The 22042-nt window shown below is 41.7% G+C and overlaps 2 protein-coding genes across 11 annotated transcripts in view; one reads left to right on the forward strand and one right to left on the reverse strand.

Annotated features, from left to right (window-relative positions):
- ANKRD17 (ankyrin repeat domain 17) overlaps positions 1-22042 on the forward strand; it is a 142279-nt gene that overhangs the window by 44267 nt on the left and 75970 nt on the right. For all 10 annotated transcript variants that reach the window (XM_056567863.1, XM_056567858.1, XM_056567876.1 and 7 more), the window contains one exon: positions 18713-18866. In XM_056567863.1, the coding sequence (XP_056423838.1) occupies positions 18713-18866 (154 nt within the window). The remainder of the gene's footprint in view (positions 1-18712; positions 18867-22042) is intronic.
- LOC130362846 (uncharacterized) lies at positions 5626-9308 on the reverse strand. The gene is made up of 2 exons (XM_056567922.1): positions 5926-9308; positions 5626-5746 (listed from the first exon to the last, which is right to left on the reverse strand). The coding sequence occupies exon 1, from the start codon at positions 9207-9209 to the stop codon at positions 6177-6179; it is 3033 nt and encodes a 1010-aa protein (XP_056423897.1). The 5' UTR covers positions 9210-9308; the 3' UTR covers positions 5626-5746; positions 5926-6176.

The raw sequence follows: 22042 nt of genomic DNA on the forward strand, positions 1-22042 counted from the left end.
GCTGCGGGCGGGGTGGTCAGATGCTAGGCCGCACCGCTGCAGCCTCTGTTCATCAAGTCCCTGTCCCACCCTCCGCTGACCTACTGCTTACCAATCACACGTGCAGGGCTGGTTCTTCACTTTTCATAGGGGCAGCAATCCTGACCGCTGAACGCCAACCCCCCCCCCCCCCCCCCACCCCCTCAGATGCACAGGCCCGGCCACTGCTCGCGCTGTGCATTTAAACTGAAGTGAACCTTCCCTTACCTGTACAAACTGTGGGGGAAAAAAACTGCATTGTAAAACCACTTGTGATTTTTGCCCAGCACTTCATGGCCATACGGCACACAATAAGACCAATATATTGTATGGTAGGACATTGCTGTAGTTTCAAATGAAGGAATAACCCCTAGGTTAGGCTTAGTGGTACTCCGCTGGAATACTTTATTTTTTATTTATTTTTTATTGATGCCAGAAAGTGAAACAGATTTGTGAATTATTTCTATTAAAAAATCTTAACCCGTCCAGTACATCAGCTACTGTATGCTCCACAGGAAGTTCTTTTCTCTTGGAATTTCTTTTCTGTCTGACCACGTCAGGAACTGTCCAGAGCAAGATAGGTTTGCTATGAGGATTTGCTCCTACTCTGGGCAGTTCCTGACATGGACAGATGTGTCAGCAGAGAGCACTGTGGTCAGACTGAAAAGAACTACACAACTTCCTCTCGAGCATACAGCAACTGATAAGTACTGGAAAGATTAAGATTTTTAAATAGAAGTCATTTACAAATGTGTTTCTTTCTGGCATCCATTGATTAAAAAAAATTTATATATTATATATTCCAGCGGAATGCCACTTTAATAAGGGCTGTAAACCTGTCTACCATAAGCTCCCTCTAGTGCTGTTTTCAGGGGAGGGGAGTGTTAATGTATATGAAAATCTGGAATGAACTGGAATATGGAGCAGCTTTTAAGGCAGTCCTGTGAGGCCAACCCTTTCTTAAATTACTAGTTATGGAATATAAATATCATGGTGGGGACATTCCTGAGCCAGTAGTCCATCTTGCCTACATTGTTACAGTATTGCTGCCCATAGGTTTCTCCAGCAGTATCAGTTGTAATATTTCCAGTCAACAATTTACCCCATGAACTTATAATGGGATCTGTCAGGGCATCTTTGAGGCTGTGCAGTGCTTGGTGGCATAAGTGACCACACACCCAATGTAGTCTTACCACCACTGTTGCCCCAGAGCCTGTGACCCGTGTTGGGTCTCTATTATGCAGCAGACACATGATTTCGGTAAAAATCTTAGCCTATGTGCCCAATACAATATACAGATTTACCTTTCCTTAACCTTTTGTTTTCTTTCTTACAAAACCCTGAACTTTATACTCAGTTACATTATAGAAGGAAATGTGAATAGTGTGTGTTGTTGCAACATATAAGCAAATGCCTCAGTTACATAACTTGATCTACTGACCTTTGACTGTACATTTGTCTGGTGCTGTGGTATATTTTGGGGCCCTGTCTGGTTGGGTCCAAAGCAAGGCCGAATAAGTCATATGAACCAGGTAGCCATTGTGCCTAGAAACTTGCCGTTGGTGTTTCACATTTTATGTTATTTTTTTTTACGTCTCTCGTTTCTTTACACAGCGTAAAATGTGCAGAACCTCCAAAGGGAAAACACAGGCAGACATTCTGCACGTTTGCATAATCCAGCAGGTGCTAGTACCGCTCGAAAATGCGCCGTCTTCTATATGGCAGTGCATTTCCAAACAAAACTCACAAAAAAAACCGAGAAGTCTAGTCTTTTTGCAGAAGCCAGAATCAGGATTTCCTTGGCAGAAACATGTGCAGGGGAAATTCCACCGTGTGAATTGGGCAGCAGAATCCCATTGAAATCAATGCGACTCTGCTGCAGCAGAATGTCCATGCGGAATTCTGCACAGACATTCAGCCGTGTCAACATAACCTTAGAACGCACTCTAAAAATATGACTTGTACAATAAAACGATAATGGTATTTGCACGGTGAATGCTTTAGAAAAAAAATTGGGCCAAAATTTGGAATAAAAAAGATCGAGAGGTAGTATGAATTGCAAAAATGGTACCAATATAAAGTACAGCTAGTCTGCAAAAAATAAGTCCTCACACAATGGCGTTGGACAAAAAAATTAAAGTTATGGCCATTTTGTGTGGTCAGAACATGACCACTCAAAAAAGGGGGAAAAAGATTTTGATGAGAAAAGGAAAGAACAAAAAAGCTATATAAATTGGGTATCTCCATAATCGTACTGACTCACAGAATAAAAATAACATATTTTTTTTACTTTACTGTGAATGCCATAAAAAATTACATTTAAAAAAGCCAGACATTTTCCAATTTCTTACAACATTTTGGAGTATTTTTATTTTTTTTTTTTTTTTACAAACAATGCTGCATCAACAAAAATTTACCACTATTATAAAGTACAATGTCACAAAAAACCTCAGAATTGCATCATTAAGTAAAAGTATGTCAGAGGTATTAACACTGGAAGAGACACGTGCCAGATTTGAAAAATTGGGCTTGATCATTAAGTTAAACAGGTGGCATTCTTAAGGGGTTAAGAGATGTTACATGGTAACATAGGCCCAAATTTATCAAACTGTATGATTTTCCCACAACAACCAATCACAGCTCAGCTAATGAGCTGAGGTAACATGAAAGCTGAGCTGTGATCGGTTGTTGTGGGAATATCCCTCTATTTTTTTCTGTCACACAGTTTGATAAATCAGGGCCATAGTTCATAAGGTTGAAAAAAGACCAGAGTCCATCAAGTTCAACCTATAACCCTGAGTCCGTACTGAGTTGATCCAGAGGAAGGCAAGAAATCCTCATACTAGACGTAAAAATTCCTCCCCGACTCCAAATATGGCAGTCAGAATAAATCCCTGGATCAACCTTCTGTCCCTATAAATCTAGGGTCCATAACCTGTAATGTTATTACTCTCCAGAAATCCATCCAGACCCCTTTTGAACTTTTTCAGAGTTCACCATGACCACCTCCTCCGGGAGATAATTCCACAGTCTCACTGCTCTTACAGTAAAGAACCCCCGTCTGTGCTGGTGTAGAAACCTTCTTTCCTCTAAATGTAGAGGATACCCTCTTGTTCTTACTGTACTTGCTAAATGGGCACAATAGTGCACAGAAGGGCTAGGAAACACGCTCTAGTGTGCAAAAATACTAATTTACATATTATTTTACATAAGTTACACCATTTATGAGAGGACTTATGTCAAAAATACTCGTACTACAGGTTTGTATGGGTGACCCTGCTGTCAGTTTTCCTTTAAGGCTACGCACCCACATAGCGCTAACGCACCGTATTTCACGCTGCTTAAAATGTGCAGCGCAGTGGGATCTGATCCGGTCAATGTACATCTATTTTATGCCTATATTTATTAAAGGGGTATTCCAGGAAAAAACTTTTTTTTTTTTTTTTTTTTTTTTAAATATATATATATATATATATATATATATATATAATATATATCTACTGGCTCCAGAAAGTTAAACAGATTTGTAAATTACTTCTATTAAAAAATCTTAGTCTTTTCAGTACTTATGAGCTTCTGAAGTTAAGGTTGTTCTTTTCTAAGTGATCTTCTGATGACACCTGTCTCGGGAACCACCCAGTTTAGAAGAGGTTTGCTATGGGGATTTGCTTCTAAACTGGGTGGTTCCCGAGACACGTGTCATCAGAGAGGACTTAGAAAAGAACCACCTTAACTTCAGAAGCTCATAAGTACTGAAAAGACCCTAAGATTTTTTAATAGAAGTAATTTACACATCGGTTTAACTTTCTGGAGCCAGTTGATATATAAAAAAAAAAGTTTTTTCCTGGATAACCCCTTTAAATTCCTTTTTTTCATTAACTCGGTGTTAGAAATCCTCTCCGGGGAAGGGGGGGCCTGATGCTGCAGCAGGACTAGTTAGTGTTCCAGTAGGTATGGGGACCTTTAGTAGTTTGATGTTCAGGAGCCATTTTCTGAAATGTTTAATATTTTGTAAGCAACTGTATTTCAAAAGGTCTTTAACCCCTTAAGGACCAGGCCCATTTTGGTCTTAAGGACCAGACCAATTTTATTTTTGCATTTCTGTTTTTTCCTCCTCACCTTCTAAAAATCATAACTCTCTTATATTTCGATCCACAGACCCATATGAGGGCTTGTTTTTTGCATCACCAACTGTACTTTGTAATTACATCACTTATTTTACCATAAAATGTACGGCGCAACCAAACAAATATTTATGTGGGAAAATTTAAAAGAAAACGCAATTTTTAGCAAATTTTGGAAGCTTTTGTTTTCACGCTGTACACTTTCCGGTAAAAATGACATGTTTTCCTTATTCTGTGGGTCAATACGATTATAATGATACCCATGTTATATGCTTTTCTATAATTGTACCGCTTATAAAAAATCTCAAACCATTTTAACAATTTGTATGTTTGAAATTGGCCTATTTTGACCACCTATAACTTTCAAATTTTTCCGTATATTGAATGTTATGACGGCTCATTTTTTGCACCATGATCTGTAGTTTTTATCAGTACCACTGTTGCCTAGGTTTTACTTTTTATAAATCTTTCTATACATTTTTTGGGGAATAAAATGACAAAAAAAGCAGCAATTTTGGATTTTTAAAAAATATTTTTAAGTTTACGCTGCTCACTGTACGGGATAATTTATTTTAATACTTCAAACTTTTACGCATGCAGCAATACCATGTGAGTTTTTTAAACGTTTTTTACTCTTTTTGGGGGGTAAAATTGAAAAAACTGAAGTTTTTACCTTTTAATTGGGTGAGGGGATTTTTCAAATATTTGTACTTTTTTTTTTTTTTTTACACTTTAACCCCTTAAGGACCGGGTTTTTTTTTCCATTTTTGCATTTTCGTTTTTTGCTCCTTTAAAAAAATCATCACTTTCAATTTTGCACCTAAAAATCCATATGATGGCTTATTTTTTGCGCCACCAATTCTACTTTGTAATGACGTCAGTCATTTTGCCCAAAAATGTACGGTGAAACGAAAAAAAAAAATCATTGTGCGACAAAATTGAAAAAAACACGCCGTTTTGTAAATTTTCGGTGCTTCCGTTTCTACGTAGTACATTTTTCGGTAAAAATGACACCTTATCTTTATTCTGTAGGTCCATACGATTAAAATGATACCCTACTTATATAGGTTTGATTTTGTCGTACTTCTGGAAAAAATCATAACTACATGCAGGAAAATTTATACGTTTAAAATTGTCATCTTCTGACCCCTATAACTTTTTTATTTTTCCATGTATGGGGAGGTATGAGGGCTCATTTTTTGCGCCGTGATCTGAAGTTTTTAACGGTACGATTTTTGCATTGATAGGACTTATTGTTTTTTTTTGCGCGTACGCCATTGACCGAGCGGTTTAATTAATGATATATTTTTATAATTAGGACATTTCCGCACGCGGTGATACCATATGTTTATTTTTATTTACACTGTGTTTTTTTTTTTTAATGGGAAAAGGGGGGTGATTCAAACTTTTAATAGGGGAGGGGTTAAATGATATTCATTCACTTTTTTTCCACATTTTTTTTTGCAGTGTTATAGCTCCCTATAATGTCTCCGCTGTCTCGTGGACACAGCTTCACATCAAGTTTATACCGAATCTCAAGGAAAGACACGCTGGTTGCTTAACTGATGTAATCTTTACTGAGATATAATGAAAGTGCGGTAAAACTGTAAAACAAACATATGAAAGACAGATATAAGCATGGCTATTCAAGTGCCTTACATTATGCATAGCTAATACATAGATAGTCTAACATGTGCTCACTTACTACACACTGAAAACACATTATCTATCTACAAATGCCGAGCATCTCTCTGCACAGGCTAACTAACAATTCCGTACTCACAGGCTTTGGTATTTATCAGATTTGCAGTCTGTATTAGCTTTAAGAAGTCCTGTGGATCTGGTCACTGTGGTGGCTGGAGCTGGAATGAATGAGACATGCCGGAGCTAGCCCTATGTTTTAGAGAGAAGGCCCGCCTCTAGGCTTCAAGAAAATGGAGGGTCTTAAAGGAACAGACCCTGCTGAGTGCCAAGCATGTAAAATACATTGCGAAGGCAGCACACTCCCCACCTGGCATACTTTTTGTTATGCCACTAACCCTTGGACAGGAGTAAAACTACTTCAGAAATTGGTCTTGCATACACTTTGGGAATGCCCTGTCTAACAATCCTAACTTCAACCTTTCTAACTCTAGCATCACTACTAGGATCAGTCCCCACAATGAGTCCAATAGGCCACTCGTTCCTGTGGGCCTGAGAGTCTTTCAGTAAGACAATGTCTCCAACTTGTAAATTGGGCTTGTCATCTTGCCATTTCTTGCGTGGCTGGAATATTATAAGGTATTCCTGTCTCCACCTCTTCCAGAAAATGTCCGCAAGACTTTGAACTTGTTTCCATTGCTTGGTGTACAAGTCCTTGAGTGAATTGTGTTGAGAAATCTCTTCCTTTTTCAGAAGGCCTTGGATTTCTTCTTTAAAGACTTCCTGTTGGACGCATCTGATGATCGTGACCTTGGCTTGTTCAAGGTGGTCATTGCTACGCTGATCAGTATTGGTAGCTCTGCAGGAGGATCTGGCTAGACAGATAAGTTTTCCGATTGCACGGGTCAGCGACTTCCAGCTGGAAAACCTTTCAAATCTATGAGCGCCCAGACTGTCTCTTGTAACTATAGTCCTACAAACTGTCACTTGAGGTCTTACCTCTTTGTCTTGATCTGGTTCTATGAGCTCAAAGGTCTCTACCTGAGTAGTTTCTTTGGTTTCTGGTTTACGAAGAAAGGATGGACCTACAAACCAGTTAGTTTGCTTGAGCGCAGCGGCTGGCACTAGTCTCGTCCCATGATCAGCTGGGTTCTTGTCTGTGCTGATGTGATGCCACTGTTCTGGACTTGTAGACTTTCTGATACGTGTCACTCTGTTGGCCACGTATGTATAAAATCTTCTTGAAGCATTGTGAATATATCCTAACACAATCTTGCTGTCTGTATAAAAGTTCATTGCATGGATCTCGATGTCCAGTTCTGTTGTAATCATGTCTGCCATTTCTACAGCTAAGACAGCAGCACAAAGTTCTAGACGTGGGACAGTGTGAGCCGGTCTGGGAGCCAGCTTAGATTTTCCCATGAGGAACCCGACATGGCTTTGTCCCTCAGTGTCTATTACCCTAAGGTAGGCGACAGATGCGATAGCCATAGTGGAGGCGTCAGAGAATATGCATATTTCTCTTCTCTTTGTAGCAGACAAGGAAACAGATACGTATGGTCTAGGGATGTTGAGTTGTTCAAGCTCTAACAATGAGTCTTTCCACAACTTCCACTGCATTTCCTTCTCTTCAGGTAGAGGTATGTCCCAGTCACTTTGTTCTTGCTCAGTAGTGATCTGTCTCAAAAGAGCTTTGCCTTGCATGATGATGGGTGCTACGAACCCCAGGGGGTCGTAAAGACTGTTGACTGTAGATAGGACACCTCTTTTTGTGAATGGCTTCTCTTCTCTGGAGACCCTGAAGGTGAAACTGTCAGTCTTCAGGTCCCAACTAATCCCAAGACTTCTTTGCAAGGGTGGTGATTCTGTTCCTAGATCCAAGTCTTTGAGGTCTTTAGCACGGTCTTCCATTGGAAATGCTTCCATGACTCTGTTGCTGTTGGAAGCTACCTTGTTCAGTCTTATGTTGGATTCTGCCAACATTTCTCTTGTACTTTTCAGGACGTTGATAGCTTCTTCGTTGCTGGAGAAAGAAGCAAGTCCATCATCTACGTAGAAGTTCTTCATGACGAACTGTGTGGCTTCTTGACCATGTCTTTCACCTTGTTGTGCTGCTCGTCTCAGGTTGTAGATAGCTACAGCTGGAGAAGGGCTGTTTCCAAACACATGTACCTTCATCCTGTACTCTGTGATTTCTTTGTTAAAGTCATTGTCTGCATACCACAGGAACCTTAAGTAGTCTCTGTGATCTTCACGAACAAGGAAACAGTAGAACATCTGTTGTACGTCTGCTGTCACTGCTATGAGTTCTTTTCTGAACCTGATGAGTACTCCAAGGAGTGTGTTGTTCAGGTCAGGTCCACTGAGAAGGACATCATTTAGTGAGATGCCTTTGTGCTTCGCACTAGAGTCAAATACTACGCGTATCTGGCCTGGTTTCTGAGGATGGTACACCCCAAATATTGGTAAGTACCAGTGTTCTTGGTTCTCTTGTAGTGGTGGTGCCCTTTCAGCTTGATCGTTATCAAAGATCTTCTGCATGAAGGCTTGGAAGTGTTTCTTCATATTTGACTTTCTTTGTAGCATGTGCTGCAACGAAGTGAAGCGTTTCTCTGCTTGTACTTTGTTGTCAGGAAGGCGATGGCGTGGTGACCGGAAGGGTAGAGGGGCTACCCAGCTGCCTGATTTGTCTCTGAAGACTTCTCTGTCCATGATCTCAAGGAAGAGAGTATCTTCCACCGAGGGTGCTAGCTTGTCGTCATCTCGTGTTCTTTCAAACACCTTACAGCCCAGTTCATCTGTATCTCCAGTTGAGGCTAAGTCTTCCATGCACCTCTGGATACTCGGATGATGTGTTGGGTTTACAAGTCTCTCTTTAATGTGTAGACTGTTGGTACATGGGCAAAGACAAGATGTACGACCATTCTGTAACAGATGTGTTCTGTAGACATTTACCTTTTCTGGTTTGTGGAGTCCGTCTAGACATACTTCTCCAACGATGACCCATCCGAGATCAAGGCGTTGTGCAAATGGTGCATCGTGTGGCCCATTGTACTGTTCTCTGACTTTGTGCACTTTGAGGATATCTCTCCCAAGTAGAAGGATGATTGCAGCATCTGGATCTAGTGCTGGTATCTGGTCTGCTATTCGCACCAGATGGGGGTGATGACGAGCAACTTCAGGTGTGGGGATCTCTGACCTGTCGTCTGGTATCTCATCACATTCTATGAGGGTAGGAAGAGTCACCTTTGTCTTTCCATCTAATGACTCAATGATGTAGTTGTTTGCTCTTCTCCCTGTTGTCTCTACAACTCCAGAACAAGTCTTCAGGGTGTATGGAGTTGGACTTCCTTTGTCACCGAAGAGGTCAAAGAACTCTGTTTTTGCCAGAGATCTGTTACTCTGTTCATCCAAGACTGTGTACATCTTGATTGCTTTTTCTCTGAAGCCTGCAGGATACACCTTGACTAAGCATATCTTGGAACATGATCTGGGGCGGCCCTGCTCTGTACAGATCTCAGTACACTTTGAGGTTACTGCTGGCATTGTACTCTCGCCTTGCTCCCCACCATGATCTTCTTGACTTGCTGGAACTTCTTGTTTCCATGGTGGTGGTCCTGGGTGCAGTGCTGACAGGTGTTTGTCACTGCTGCACTCTGTGCATTTTATTGTTTTTGTACAGTCTTTTGCAAGATGCTGAATTGAAGAGCAACATCTGAAACAAATGTGATTGTCTTTAAGGTAAGCTTTGCGCTCTTCTAATGTCTTACTTCTGAAACTGCGACATTTTCTTAGTGGATGAGGCTTGTTGTGGATTAGACATATTTTGTCTGGCTCCTCAACTTTCTTACTTGCGCTGTCTTCCTGATTGACTGCAGACTCAGGCGAGACTTCTGTCTTCCGTACAGAAACTGTTGCTCTGTGTTCTTTGTAAGGCGTTGGATGTTTTTGCTCTACCTTTGGGGAGCTTGCAGTTCTCTTGTTCAGGAAAGCAAAGCTTGGATCATTGCGTGTTTCAGCTTGGTCTACGATGAATTCAGCAAGGAAGGCGAATGGTGGAAATGCGACTCGATGATCTTTCTTGTATCTTGATGCTTGAGTGACCCACCTTTCTTGCAAGTTGAAAGGAAGTTTCTCGATTATGGGATCAACTCCACGTGCTGTATCTAAGTATGAGAGACCTGGCAGATATCCACTAGACTTAGCGGCTTCTATTTCTAAGAGTAGGTCCCCAAACCCTCTCAGCTTTTGATTGTCTTTGTTTGTCATTCTTGGATAATTTTCTATCCTCTTCAGAAGAGCATCTTCAATCACTTCAGGTGACCCATAGCAGTGTTCTAGTCTCCTCCACACCATTGCAAGTCCTGCTGCTGCATCATGAACATGTACTGATCTGATTCTTTGGGCTTGCTCAGTGGACTCTGGTCCTAGCCATTTGACGAGCAGATCAAGCTTTTCTCTGTCTGTCAGATCTAAGTCTTGGGTACCGCTTAGGAAAGATGACTTCCAGGCCCAGTAGTTTTCTGGACGGTCGTCGAATTTCATGAGACCAGCGCTCACTATCTCACGGCGCATCAGGAATCTTGCTACCTCTGTAGCTCTTGCTGCATCTGGTGAATACTTCCTAGGTGTAAACTCAGGGTATGGCTGCGGCTGGTAAGGCTGATGAGGTACTTGACTAAGTCTGCTTTCTTCTCCTCTGTTGTAAGTCTTTCTGCTATAATCCAGACTTGTATTTGCTTGAGGAGGGAGTACATCAGCATCCGTTTGCACTCTTGTCAGGTTGGCAGATTGGTCTCTGAGGATGTGACCACTTGACTTCCTACCCTGAGGTTCTGATTCAGTCTTGCAGTGTTGCGTAGAATCAAAGTTGCTTATTGCTGGTGGAGTCAATGATGGCCTTGGTGTGTCATTGAACTGCTGGTCAGTGTACATGGTTGCTTGTGACTGTATGTACTCACGGGTACGTTGGCTTGCGCTGAGGGGTGACATCTGGGTTTCTATGTCAGCGAACTGAGCTTCGGCAGCCCTTGTGAGAACTTCTGCCTCGGCTAAGGCTGCTGCAGCGTTTTTCTGCTGTTGCAGTAAGTGTAAAGATGCTTGCACTTCAGCTTTTCTTCTAAGTGCTTCAGCTTGTTCTTTCATCAATTCAGCTTTTCTTCTAAGTGCTTCAGATTCACTTTTTGCTTGTTCTTTCATCAATTCAGCTTTTCTTCTAAGTGCTTCAGATTCACTTTTTGCTTGTTCTTTCATCAATTCAGCTTCCTGCTTTGCATAGGACGCCATTGAACAAGCTGCCTCTGCTTTCGCTCTTGCCTTAGTTGCTATGGCGCTAGCGGATGACAGGCTGGTGGTGCTTGAGTGTCTAGAACTATGGCGTTTAAATCTTGATGCATCGGCGCTAACCGAAGTTAGATTTGTTTGACTGGACGCTCTAGACAATGTTGTGCACCTAGATCTACTTCTTGGCAAGGTGTCTTCCTCTTTATAGGAGCATTGAGGGTTAACTGTCAGAGTGCTGTTCTCTGGGTTCTGCATCTTGATTTAGCTGGCAGCTAGATAATGATGATGACTGGACACAGCACAGCGGTGTTATAGCACGTGAGAGAATTAGTTTCACTTTCTAGTGCTTCGCGCCCTTACTCCGACACAGACTGCAGGGCACAGGATTTATGAGTCTTTTTTACTGCTGCGGACGATTCAAAGCTGATTAACTGCTTCTGATAACGTTTTAAAAGCCTTTTTACTATAATGTCTCCGCTGTCTCGTGGACACAGCTTCACATCAAGTTTATACCGAATCTCAAGGAAAGACACGCTGGTTGCTTAACTGATGTAATCTTTACTGAGATATAATGAAAGTGCGGTAAAACTGTAAAACAAACATATGAAAGACAGATATAAGCATGGCTATTCAAGTGCCTTACATTATGCATAGCTAATACATAGATAGTCTAACATGTGCTCACTTACTACACACTGAAAACACATTATCTATCTACAAATGCCGAGCATCTCTCTGCACAGGCTAACTAACAATTCCGTACTCACAGGCTTTGGTATTTATCAGATTTGCAGTCTGTATTAGCTTTAAGAAGTCCTGTGGATCTGGTCACTGTGGTGGCTGGAGCTGGAATGAATGAGACATGCCGGAGCTAGCCCTATGTTTTAGAGAGAAGGCCCGCCTCTAGGCTTCAAGAAAATGGAGGGTCTTAAAGGAACAGACCCTGCTGAGTGCCAAGCATGTAAAATACATTGCGAAGGCAGCACACTCCCATAGGGACCTATAACACTGCACACACTGATCTTTATCATTGATCACTGGTTTCTCATAGGAAACCAGTGATCGATGATTCTGCCGCATGACTACTCATGCCTGGATCTCAGGCACTGAGCAGTCATTCGGCGATCGGACAGCGAGGAGGCAGGTAGGGGCCCTCCCGCTGTCCTGTAAGCTGTTCGGGATGCCGCGATTTCGCCGCGGCTATCCCGAACAGCCCACTGAGCTAACCGGCAGCTTTTACTTTCGCTTTTAGCCACGCGGCTCAGCTCTGAGCGCGCGGCTAAAGGGTTAATAGCGCGCGGCACTGTGCGCTATTAGTGGCGGGTCCCGGCTTCACTATGACGCCGGGCCCGCCGTGATATGATGCGGGGTTACCGTGTAACCCCGCGTTATATCACGGGAGCAGGACCAAGGACGTACCGGTATGTCCTTGGTCCTTAAGGGGTTAATAGTCCCCAAAGGGGACTATATTTATTGCAATCATTTGATAGCTAATACTGTTCAGTGCTATTTATAGGACACAGCACTGCTCAGTATTATCGGTGATCTTCTGCTCTGGTCTGCTCGATCTCAGACCAGAGCAGAAGACCCCGGGAGACGGCCGGAGCCAGGTGAGGGGACCTCCGGCTGCCATGCTGGATGATGGGATCCCCGCGGTAGCGCTGTGGGCGGTCCGATCATCCATTCAAAGAACCGCAATCTGTATTGATCACGGCATCTGAGGGGTTAATGGCGGATGTCCGCCAATACCAACGGGTCCCTGGCTGCTGATAGCAGCCGAGACCTGCCGCGCATGACGGTCATGGGGGAGCGTAAATGTACGTCATGTTGCGTTAACTACCAATGCACCATGACATACATTTACGTCCATTGTCGTTAAGGGGTTAATCAGTAACAACATATTAAAAGGTTTTGGATCTGACAGTGCCCATTTAAATCGATCATTTAAATCTAAATCTATAATATCTAGGAAGTTGACTGCAATGTCAAAAGTCCTTAACATGTCAATTTGTTGTGGATACAGGGTGAATTTGTTTCCATTTTTCCTAATTATTTCAGTGGGGTAAACAAAGTATACAACAAATCTGAAATAAAATCTTATTACTGTAGATTTGCCTTCTGAAACGCATTGGATATGTAGCAAAACCTTCAACCGTAAATTTGACATTGTGCTTTTATTTTGTTTAAATAAAATAATTTTAAGTAAACTAGTTTTTTCCTTTTACAATTTTTTGTTGACTTTATGCAGAGGGTTTTCTTTAGCGTATGCTCCTTGATTGACCAAACCATTAATCAGTTGCCAGAAATTGAACTGGTTAAAGTTTTTGTGTAACACTCATTGACTTTGTATATGAAGTGTGTTTAAAAGTGTGGCAGTGTGAGCTACACCATTCATGTAACTCCAGGAGCTGTGTAAACAGCCTAGTAGCGTTAGCTAGACTGTTTCCATAATTCCCATTAGAGTCAGTGGGAGTTATGCAGCTGGCATGCTGCGCTAATGGCGGCCGCAGGCAGGTCTGAGGGGCCTAGGGAGCTATAGTATGGCAAATAGTCACAAAGGTTTGACCAACATCTGTGGGACATTTTTGGCATATCCTTTAGAAATACTATAAATATCCCAGATTCAAATATCCCTCTAACACATTAAAGAAAATCAGTCATCAGTGTCACCTGCACTCACCTAGTGTAGGTGACACTGGTTAGAAGAATACTTGCCTATCCCTTATCCTTGGTTCCATTCCAAAAGCAGGATTGGTACATAGGCGGCGCTCCAGGATCACGCTCACGTCACAGCTGCTGCTTCTTCAACACTGATAATAGATTTCCTTTAAACTTAATGCAATACATTTTAGGGGAAAAAAATTAACATATTACCGTTACACACAAAAAAGGCAGAAAAAGGGTGTTAACCCACACAAACATTGATAAATTCCCCTGATTATATACAATGCCTTGGCAATTTTGCATTGATACTGTGGAGGTCCCTGCTGGTCTTAGTAATCTCTACCTATATTTGTGACATGCTGTACATCCATGTCACAGGTCTCTATGGGGATGCTTGGTATGTATGACATGCGTCCGCTTAGGTTAAAGGGGTACTCCGGCCCGAAAACCTCTTATCCCCTATCCAAAGCATAGGGGATAAAATGTCTGATTTGCGAGGGGTCCTGCCACTGGGGACCCCCGCAATCTCTCATGCAGCATCCCCCTATCAAAGCACTAGTCTGGGACAACCTTAGCTAATTAATCACAATTGCTCCGAAGTACAAAGACCAAAGCACTAAGGTCCCAATCGGGACTGACTACCTAAAAAATACCTTTTTATTAGATATGTATTAAAATAAAATAAACCTGGTGATTCGTGCTGTTAAAATAGATGACCCTATACCCTGTATTATATTTTATTGTCAGAAGACTCTGGCAGTAACTACCAAGGTGGGGTCCTATCTATAGTACTCCACATGGAGGGTCATAACACCCTCTATTTCCCAATGTGGTATTATGGCTCCACCCCCTCTTATGATATGTTGGTAGGTAGTATTAGTGGTGCTTCTCGGCTGCACCACCAATATTTATTGCTGGTGGGGCCTACAAGCTCTTCCACCACTTTTTATTGAAAGCAACTGCCAGTATTGTATAGATTTGTAGGTAGGGATATAGGGACGCGATTAAAGCATGAAGTATTGCCTCCCTCTTCATGTTTCAGTGTCACCACACCGTCATCAGGAGGGAAATGAGGCAAACATCCTCCCATGTGTTAGGGGAGAGGATTTATAGACTCACCCCTATTGTCAGAAGTCCGTTCCTCACTACTACCAATCATCTAAGTGCGTAAATTAGTTACAGTGACGCCTAGAGCGCTCCGTTACTTACCCAATCCTCCTCTTGTTGTTTTATTGACTTGACTGTGATTTCATCATTCAGTGCCCGCATCCTGTTCACGCGAGATCCACGCGATGCGCACAATCTTTATAATTATTGCCGATGTCACTGATGTATCTGCGCCGTAATACTTTCAATGTTAAGATGGAGCGAGACAGTATTAATCTCGTGCATGCAGTTGCTTGTGTCGGCAGTACTGCGCATGACAGGGGACTTAGATTATTTCCTATCTCATATGGCTAAATATCTTGTGTATAGTGCATGTACTTCTACTAAACAAACATTAACATTAGTGCTTATAAAGTCCAATTGTTATAACTTAAATGTAATAAAAAGTATATTTCCAATGATCAAAACATGGTTTTATTTATAAAAGCTACTCTAGGAGTCATTATATATATATATATATATAATCGTATATAATCTGTATCCAGATATCAATGTATGGCTTTATGAGATTAATGAAGGGCAATGGTTTGATTCTAAATGCCCCTATGCAAATGTTGGATTATTGAAGAGGATAATAAGGGTTATGGGAGCAGATTTTTAGGTTGATACTAGTTCACCTTTATTAGTGATATATAGTGTCACTTCTACTGAAATTTGTCTGGTTGTAATGAGGATGAGGACCTCGGTTCTGTTTTGATGTTTAATCATTTTTAATAATTTGTACATGGGAAAGAAGTTGCAACTAATCAAGTTCAACTTCCCCTACCGCCGCCGCACTGCTCCCCCGCACCGCTCCCCCCCACCACCGCACCGCCCCCCCCCACCCCCCACCCCCCCACCGCCGCTGCACCGGCATCCTCCTGAGCTGTCACTGTGCGCACTGACGGTGACCTCACGTCACTCGTCATTGCGCACAGTGTAACGCAGGACGCAGCAGGAGCCAGAAGTAGCGTGGGCCCCGGAAACAGGTAATAATAAAACCGGGGATGGGGGAGGCATTGGGACCGGGGCGGTGCGGCAGGTCGGGGGGAGCGGTGCGGTGGGCGGGGCATTATCGGCAAGGTAATTGCCGATACCGATAATGCCCAAAATCGTGGTTATCGGCCGAACCGATAATCTGTCGATCCCTAGTACTTAGGTGTTGAGAGACCCTCCGTTTGAAAGGTTGCGTGGTCTTAACAATGTAAATTTTTGGACATTCACACATGGCAATGTATATTATTTTCTTAGTATTGCAATTTATGAATTGGCAAATTTCGTAAGTACGATTATCAATTGGGTTAGTAAAGGACTTGGTCTTGACAATTTTTTGGCAAAAGACACAATGTCCACATGGAAATGATCCAGTTGTTTTGTTAAATAGCAAAAAAGGTTTCACCTCCTTCTTTCTCTAGGTGACTGGACCAATTGGTCCCTCAAGTTCTGTCCTCTCCAGAACATTCTTGGTTTCGTCCCCAACACTTTCGCTAGATCCTTGTCCATAGTGAGTAGATGCCAATATCTATGCAGAATCCCTGTCACTTTGTGTACCATTCATAGGTACCTATACATCAAATAGTTTTTGACTCGTCTGTCTGTCTATTATTCAAAAGTAGATCTCTCCTGTCACTTGTTTTTGCTCTATAATAAGCTTTTTTTAAGGTGTTTACTGGGATAATTCTGTTGCTTAAACCTTCTAAATAGATCTCTACATTCAATGTCGAATTGTCCTTCAGTGGAACAATTTTTTTTACGTTTACGCCTTTCACCGTACGGGATCATTAACATTATATTTTGATAGTTCGGACATTTATGCATGCAGCGATACAAAATATGTTTATAGAAAAAAAATTACGCTTTTTGGGGGTAAAATGGGGGGGGGGGGAAGGAAAATTTTCATTTTTATTGGGGCAGGGGATTTTTAAGGAGTTAAAGTGTCAGATAAATACCAAAATGATACGATACAAATAACAAATTATGGCGCAAAAAATGAGCCCTCATACAGCCTCAAAGTTCAGATTTTTTTTTAATTGGTAAAACGTGATGGAAACTACACAAATCTGGTATTGCTGTAATCAGGCCGGCCTAATGTATCAAAATAACATGTTGGCTCAACCACAAGGTAAATGGCGTAAAAAACCCCCACAAAATTTGGAAAATTATCTTTTACTATTTCAATTTCACTTCACCAATTTTTTTTTTATATTTTGTTTTTTTTCGTAGCATATGTTATGGAAAAATTTAAAAGGTATTATTATAGTAGTTAGTTATCGCTATTATAGGGTGAGGAGGAAAAGAGTGTAAAAGCGAAAATTGGCCCGAAGAAGTGGATCGTCGTGATCCAAGGGTTTGTGTAAATTCTGTACTATAGTATATTGGACAAGGACTAGTTTGCCAGCACTGTCCCGTAGCAGCAATAAGCATGGTCTGCTATTTTGAACACGCTGTTTGGTTCTAAAAACAGATATAGACCTTCATAGATGTGGAACTGAAAAGGGCGACCAGCCAATATCTAGTTTGCCTACCACTGTGCACCTTTTTGCTGCTAAACTCGACTGATTGTTGAAGGGCACACATGCAGCTGGTATCATCCCTTCCTGATGATATCTAGTGCCATCAGAGCCTCTGACAATGCCAATGCTGTTTTCTCCTGCCTATCTAGTCTGGTTTAGCTACCAGACTTAGGGGGAATTTATCAATGCCGGTGTTTTACATGGTGGTTGGAACTTAAAAAGGCTTTCCCATCTGACATTGTGCATAGGATAGGAAAAAACTGTCTCATCGCAGGGGATCCAACTGCTGCGGCTTCCCTGCAATCTTGAGAACAGACACCAGGGTCTCCAGTTAGAATGGTGCTTCTGGTTGTGCCCGCACTGTGGCTCCATTCATTCTCTGGGAACTGTGGAAACTGTTGTGTACAGCAGCTTCTGGCATCTCCCATAGAGGGTGAATGATAAAGTGGTATTGTGCCTGTACGACCTGGGATACGGGCTCCCCATTCTCAGCCCCTCACATCAGCTAGTTATCTCCTATCCTGTAGATAGGGAATAACTTTGTCACGCTGGATAAAATCCCTTTTAATGTATGCTGATACAGAAAGCGGGCGTACACAAATAATTAATTCCGTTTAGGTTGGAACAGATGGCTCCATGATTTTATGTTGTATGGATAACTTCATGCATCACATTCACAGCTTTTATTAATTCCACAGTTTTAGTATCATAACAAAGGATGGTTAGTTGCCCCAAGGGTGGGAATGAGTGGTGTATGTCTATGGCCATATCATAAATGCATTGGGGAGATTTATCAAATCTTGTGTAGAGGAACAGTGGAGCAGTTACCCATAGCAACCGATCAGATTGAAAATCTGGAGATAGTTTTCTTCAATTCAGTACAGGTTGTTGCATTTGTGCGTCTGACTGTAATAGCTGTATGTCTGCTAACATGTCAGGCTGTCAAGAAAATGACTAGGTTTTTGTTGCAATTACTGGCAGCATGTCAACAAAAATTGCCTGCCTCATGATCCCTACTGTAAATAAGCTGCATTCTTTGGAATTGGGGGTCCTCTAGCTGCCCATTGACACTCCTGATTACCTGGCTTTAGCTAGTCCAAATGTTATTTAGAAAGAGCAGGAGAAAGACCAGCAGTTGCCTGAAAATATTCATAGTAGAACCCAGACATTGGATCTTGGTCTAGTGTCTGACTTTATACCTGTCTACTCTGGGGATGGAGCTACAAGCTACTCTAGGAGTCATGATTTCTGTGTGTGGCTTAAACATGCTTCATAAATGTTGTATTTTTTTTTTTTTCTGACCCATGATTTCTATTTACACAGGTGGAATCTTTCATTCTGGACCAAGATGATTTGGAAAACCCTATGCTGGAGACCGCATCCAAGCTCCTTTTATCGGGCACAGCCGATGGAACAGATTTAAGAACAGTTGATCCAGAGACACAGGCAAGATTAGAGGCACTTCTAGAAGCTGCAGGTAAGCTTAACATAACCCATATAAATTGCTTAATTCTTTTTACATTAGATTTCTCTTACAAAACATTTGAACTTTTGTAATATTTTGTAACATTGGAGGCTTAAAGGGGCATTCCAGGCAAAAACATTTTATCCCCTATGCAAAGGATAGAGGATAAGATGTCTGATTGCGGGGGGCCTGCTGCTGAGACCCCCTGCGATCTCTCTGCAGCACCCGCATTCTATACTGGTGCTGAATCTCCAGTTTTGGAAACCTCTAGGTTTCAAAGACTGGGGACGTCACGCCAGGCCCCTTCCATTCATGTCTATGGGAGGGGATGTGACTGCCGTCACACCCCCTCCCATAGACATGAATGGAGGGGGAGTGGCGTCACGTCCCCAGATGCAGTCCTCGCATAGAATGCGGGTGCTGCAGGGAGATCGCAGGGGTCTCAACAGCGGCACCCCGTGATCAGACATCGGGATAAAATGTTTTTTTCCCAGAATACCCCTTTAAGACATGGCTTTGTTTTACACAGGTTTGATTTTTATTGTGATTTGATTTTTATTGTAAATACAGCTTTGTTAGGCTTTTTTGTGTTTCCTTTTTGTTTTTCTTTCTAAAGAAAAAGGGTACCTAAAACTGCAAGTTTGTTCAGTACCTAAATGCTTTAGGTACCCTTTGAAAGGTGTTGTCCAGCAGCTGAATAATTTTTCAATTAGCATCCCAAAAAAAAAACCTCTGTACCTAGATACTGATGTTGTATATTTGTTATGGTGCCTGCCCCATTATGATTCTCTATCCGAATGCTCACACATTTAGTCATAATCAAAACTGCCTCCTTCAAAAAAACCTATGTGGTTTGCGCTACAAAATTTACTTGTACCACGTTTCTTATGTGCTGTAAACATTTTTTGAGACCCGCTTGACAAATAAGCATGGCTTCACATGAAAGGGGGCGTGGCTTAACTGTGCCACTTTTTCAGCCAATTGAAGGTGCAAACTGTTAATATGGTGCATCCTGAGTCCATGTTCACACAGCCAAAAATGTGTGGAATGTCTGCCCGAAAAACAAGTGTTCTTGTGGATGCTAGGACCGCTCGGAAATGCGCCATTTCATAGACAACAATGAATTTCTGGGCAAAATCCGCAGAAAAAATAGATATGTCTAGTCTTTCTGCAGACACCAGAATTGGGATTTTCGCTGCAGATTTTTCCGGAAACTTATCCTTGTGCGCAGTGCAGCAGATTCCCATTAGAGGGAGGAACAGATTAATGGGACTAAACTACTAGGGGTAGGTGTCAACCAGCACTGATACGAGCTCTGAAAGGAAAAAATAAACAGGGGTGCCATAACAAGTATGTGACAGCAATATCTAGACATGGCAACATTTTTTATTTATTTTTATTATTCTGATTAAGAGATACTTAATCTAACATAAATTTAATATTGAATCATAACACAGATTTTTAAGCCAGATCTAGTTTTATTTGTTGCCTTTTATATAAACCTAAATATTAATTTTCTTTTTGCCTTTAGTTAGTACTTTATGTTGCCTAATGCAGCTGTTGCTAGTTTCCTTCAGTCTTCAGTAAGTTCACACATAGCTTACTAGTTTCATCTTTCAAAGGCTATTTTAGGTTTGTGATGGTCTCCAGTGTTAATGTCTATGGAAGTACCTACTAGCTTTATCAGCCATCCATGTGTTTTGTGTGCTTTACTACTTCTTTTGACTAGCTCTTAGCTCATACCAGAATGTAAAATGGTAAGACTGTGTACACTTAGCCAAGCAAGCCAAGCCTTTTTCTTACACTGATGCGCTACAAGTGTAAGTAGTTTTAATGCCAGAAATGTTGAGCATTGCCATAAGTATTAAAGCATTAAGATTTTTGGTTGCAAGTAAAATGCCAAGATTTGAAGAAATGCTGCTTTAGGTTGTGGCCACACTGAAATGAAAAGCTTCAGATTTTCAAGTGATAAATATACAGTGGTAAATCTGTGGCAGGTTGTGCAGATATTGCTGCAGAATATTTGTGCACTTGGCACTGCTAATTATTGGTGTGATTTTAGAGAAGAGTCTGTGAGGTAAAAATACACTTTTGCTTTGACTCTGCCATTTTTTTTCCTGCAAAATAAACAGCTATACACTTTATTACTGCCATATTTACCACATATCCATAAATCACTGGTTAGTCTAGGTCTAGATCACTAGTTGGTTCCACTGTTTCTCTGCGCAGGTTTTGATAAATCTCCTCCACTGTATGTACACGTGTGTGTGCGTGCAGATTTAAAAAAAGTTTCCCCCAATTTACATCATTAACCCCTTAAAGACCACGAACGTAAATGAACTGGTTTGGTGGTACTTCGCGCACCAGGACGTACATTTATGTCCTGTGTATGACCGTTCGCATCGGAGCAGTGCTCTTGTCATACATGGCAGGTTCCAGCTGCTATCAGCAGCCGGGGACCCGCTGGTAATGGCAGACATCCGCGATCGCGCGAATGTCCGCTATTAACCCCTCAGAGGCCGTGACCAGTACAGATCACGGCATCTGTGGCAATGCGCATGTTAAAATAGATGATCGGATCGCCCGCGACGATCTGATCATCTGTAATGGCGGACGGAAGTCCACTCACCTGCCTCCGTCCGTCTCCCGGCATCTTCTGTAAAGTATATTTCACCCTGCAGGATCTCATGTAGGGAAAGAACTGTTAAAGTATTAGGGTATATTATCATGATACAATCACATTGCACTATTGAGAAAGTTGCAGCAATAAAAAGCAATTTCACCACACCATGTGAATACATCCTTTTAGGCACACCCAGGCTTGTCACTTCTTTCCAAAGACAACCCGCAATCTTGTGAATGTGGGTTGTACAGATGATTCAGTACAAGAGAAGTAATGCAATGTATTCTCAAAGTTCCTCAGCATTCTGTGATTTATTTTATACCTACAGTGGTGCTAACCTGTGAAAATGCCCTTCAGATTAGAACCATTTAGCTTAAAGAACATTTACATATTTTTTTTTTTTTTTTTTTTTTTTTTTGCTGGCTGATAAATGACAGACGTTTCTGTTCATGAGCTGTATTTGGGTTGCCAGTGTGTGCCAAGCAGGCATTTCTACAGCATGTTTATAAATTAATGTACTTAGCAGCCAGTCAGCTTGGAGCTTAGCTGTTTTGCATGACTGAAC

The sequence above is a fragment of the Hyla sarda genome, chromosome 1 (genome assembly GCF_029499605.1).
Source record: "Hyla sarda isolate aHylSar1 chromosome 1, aHylSar1.hap1, whole genome shotgun sequence".
Classification (NCBI taxonomy): Eukaryota; Metazoa; Chordata; class Amphibia; order Anura; family Hylidae; genus Hyla; species Hyla sarda.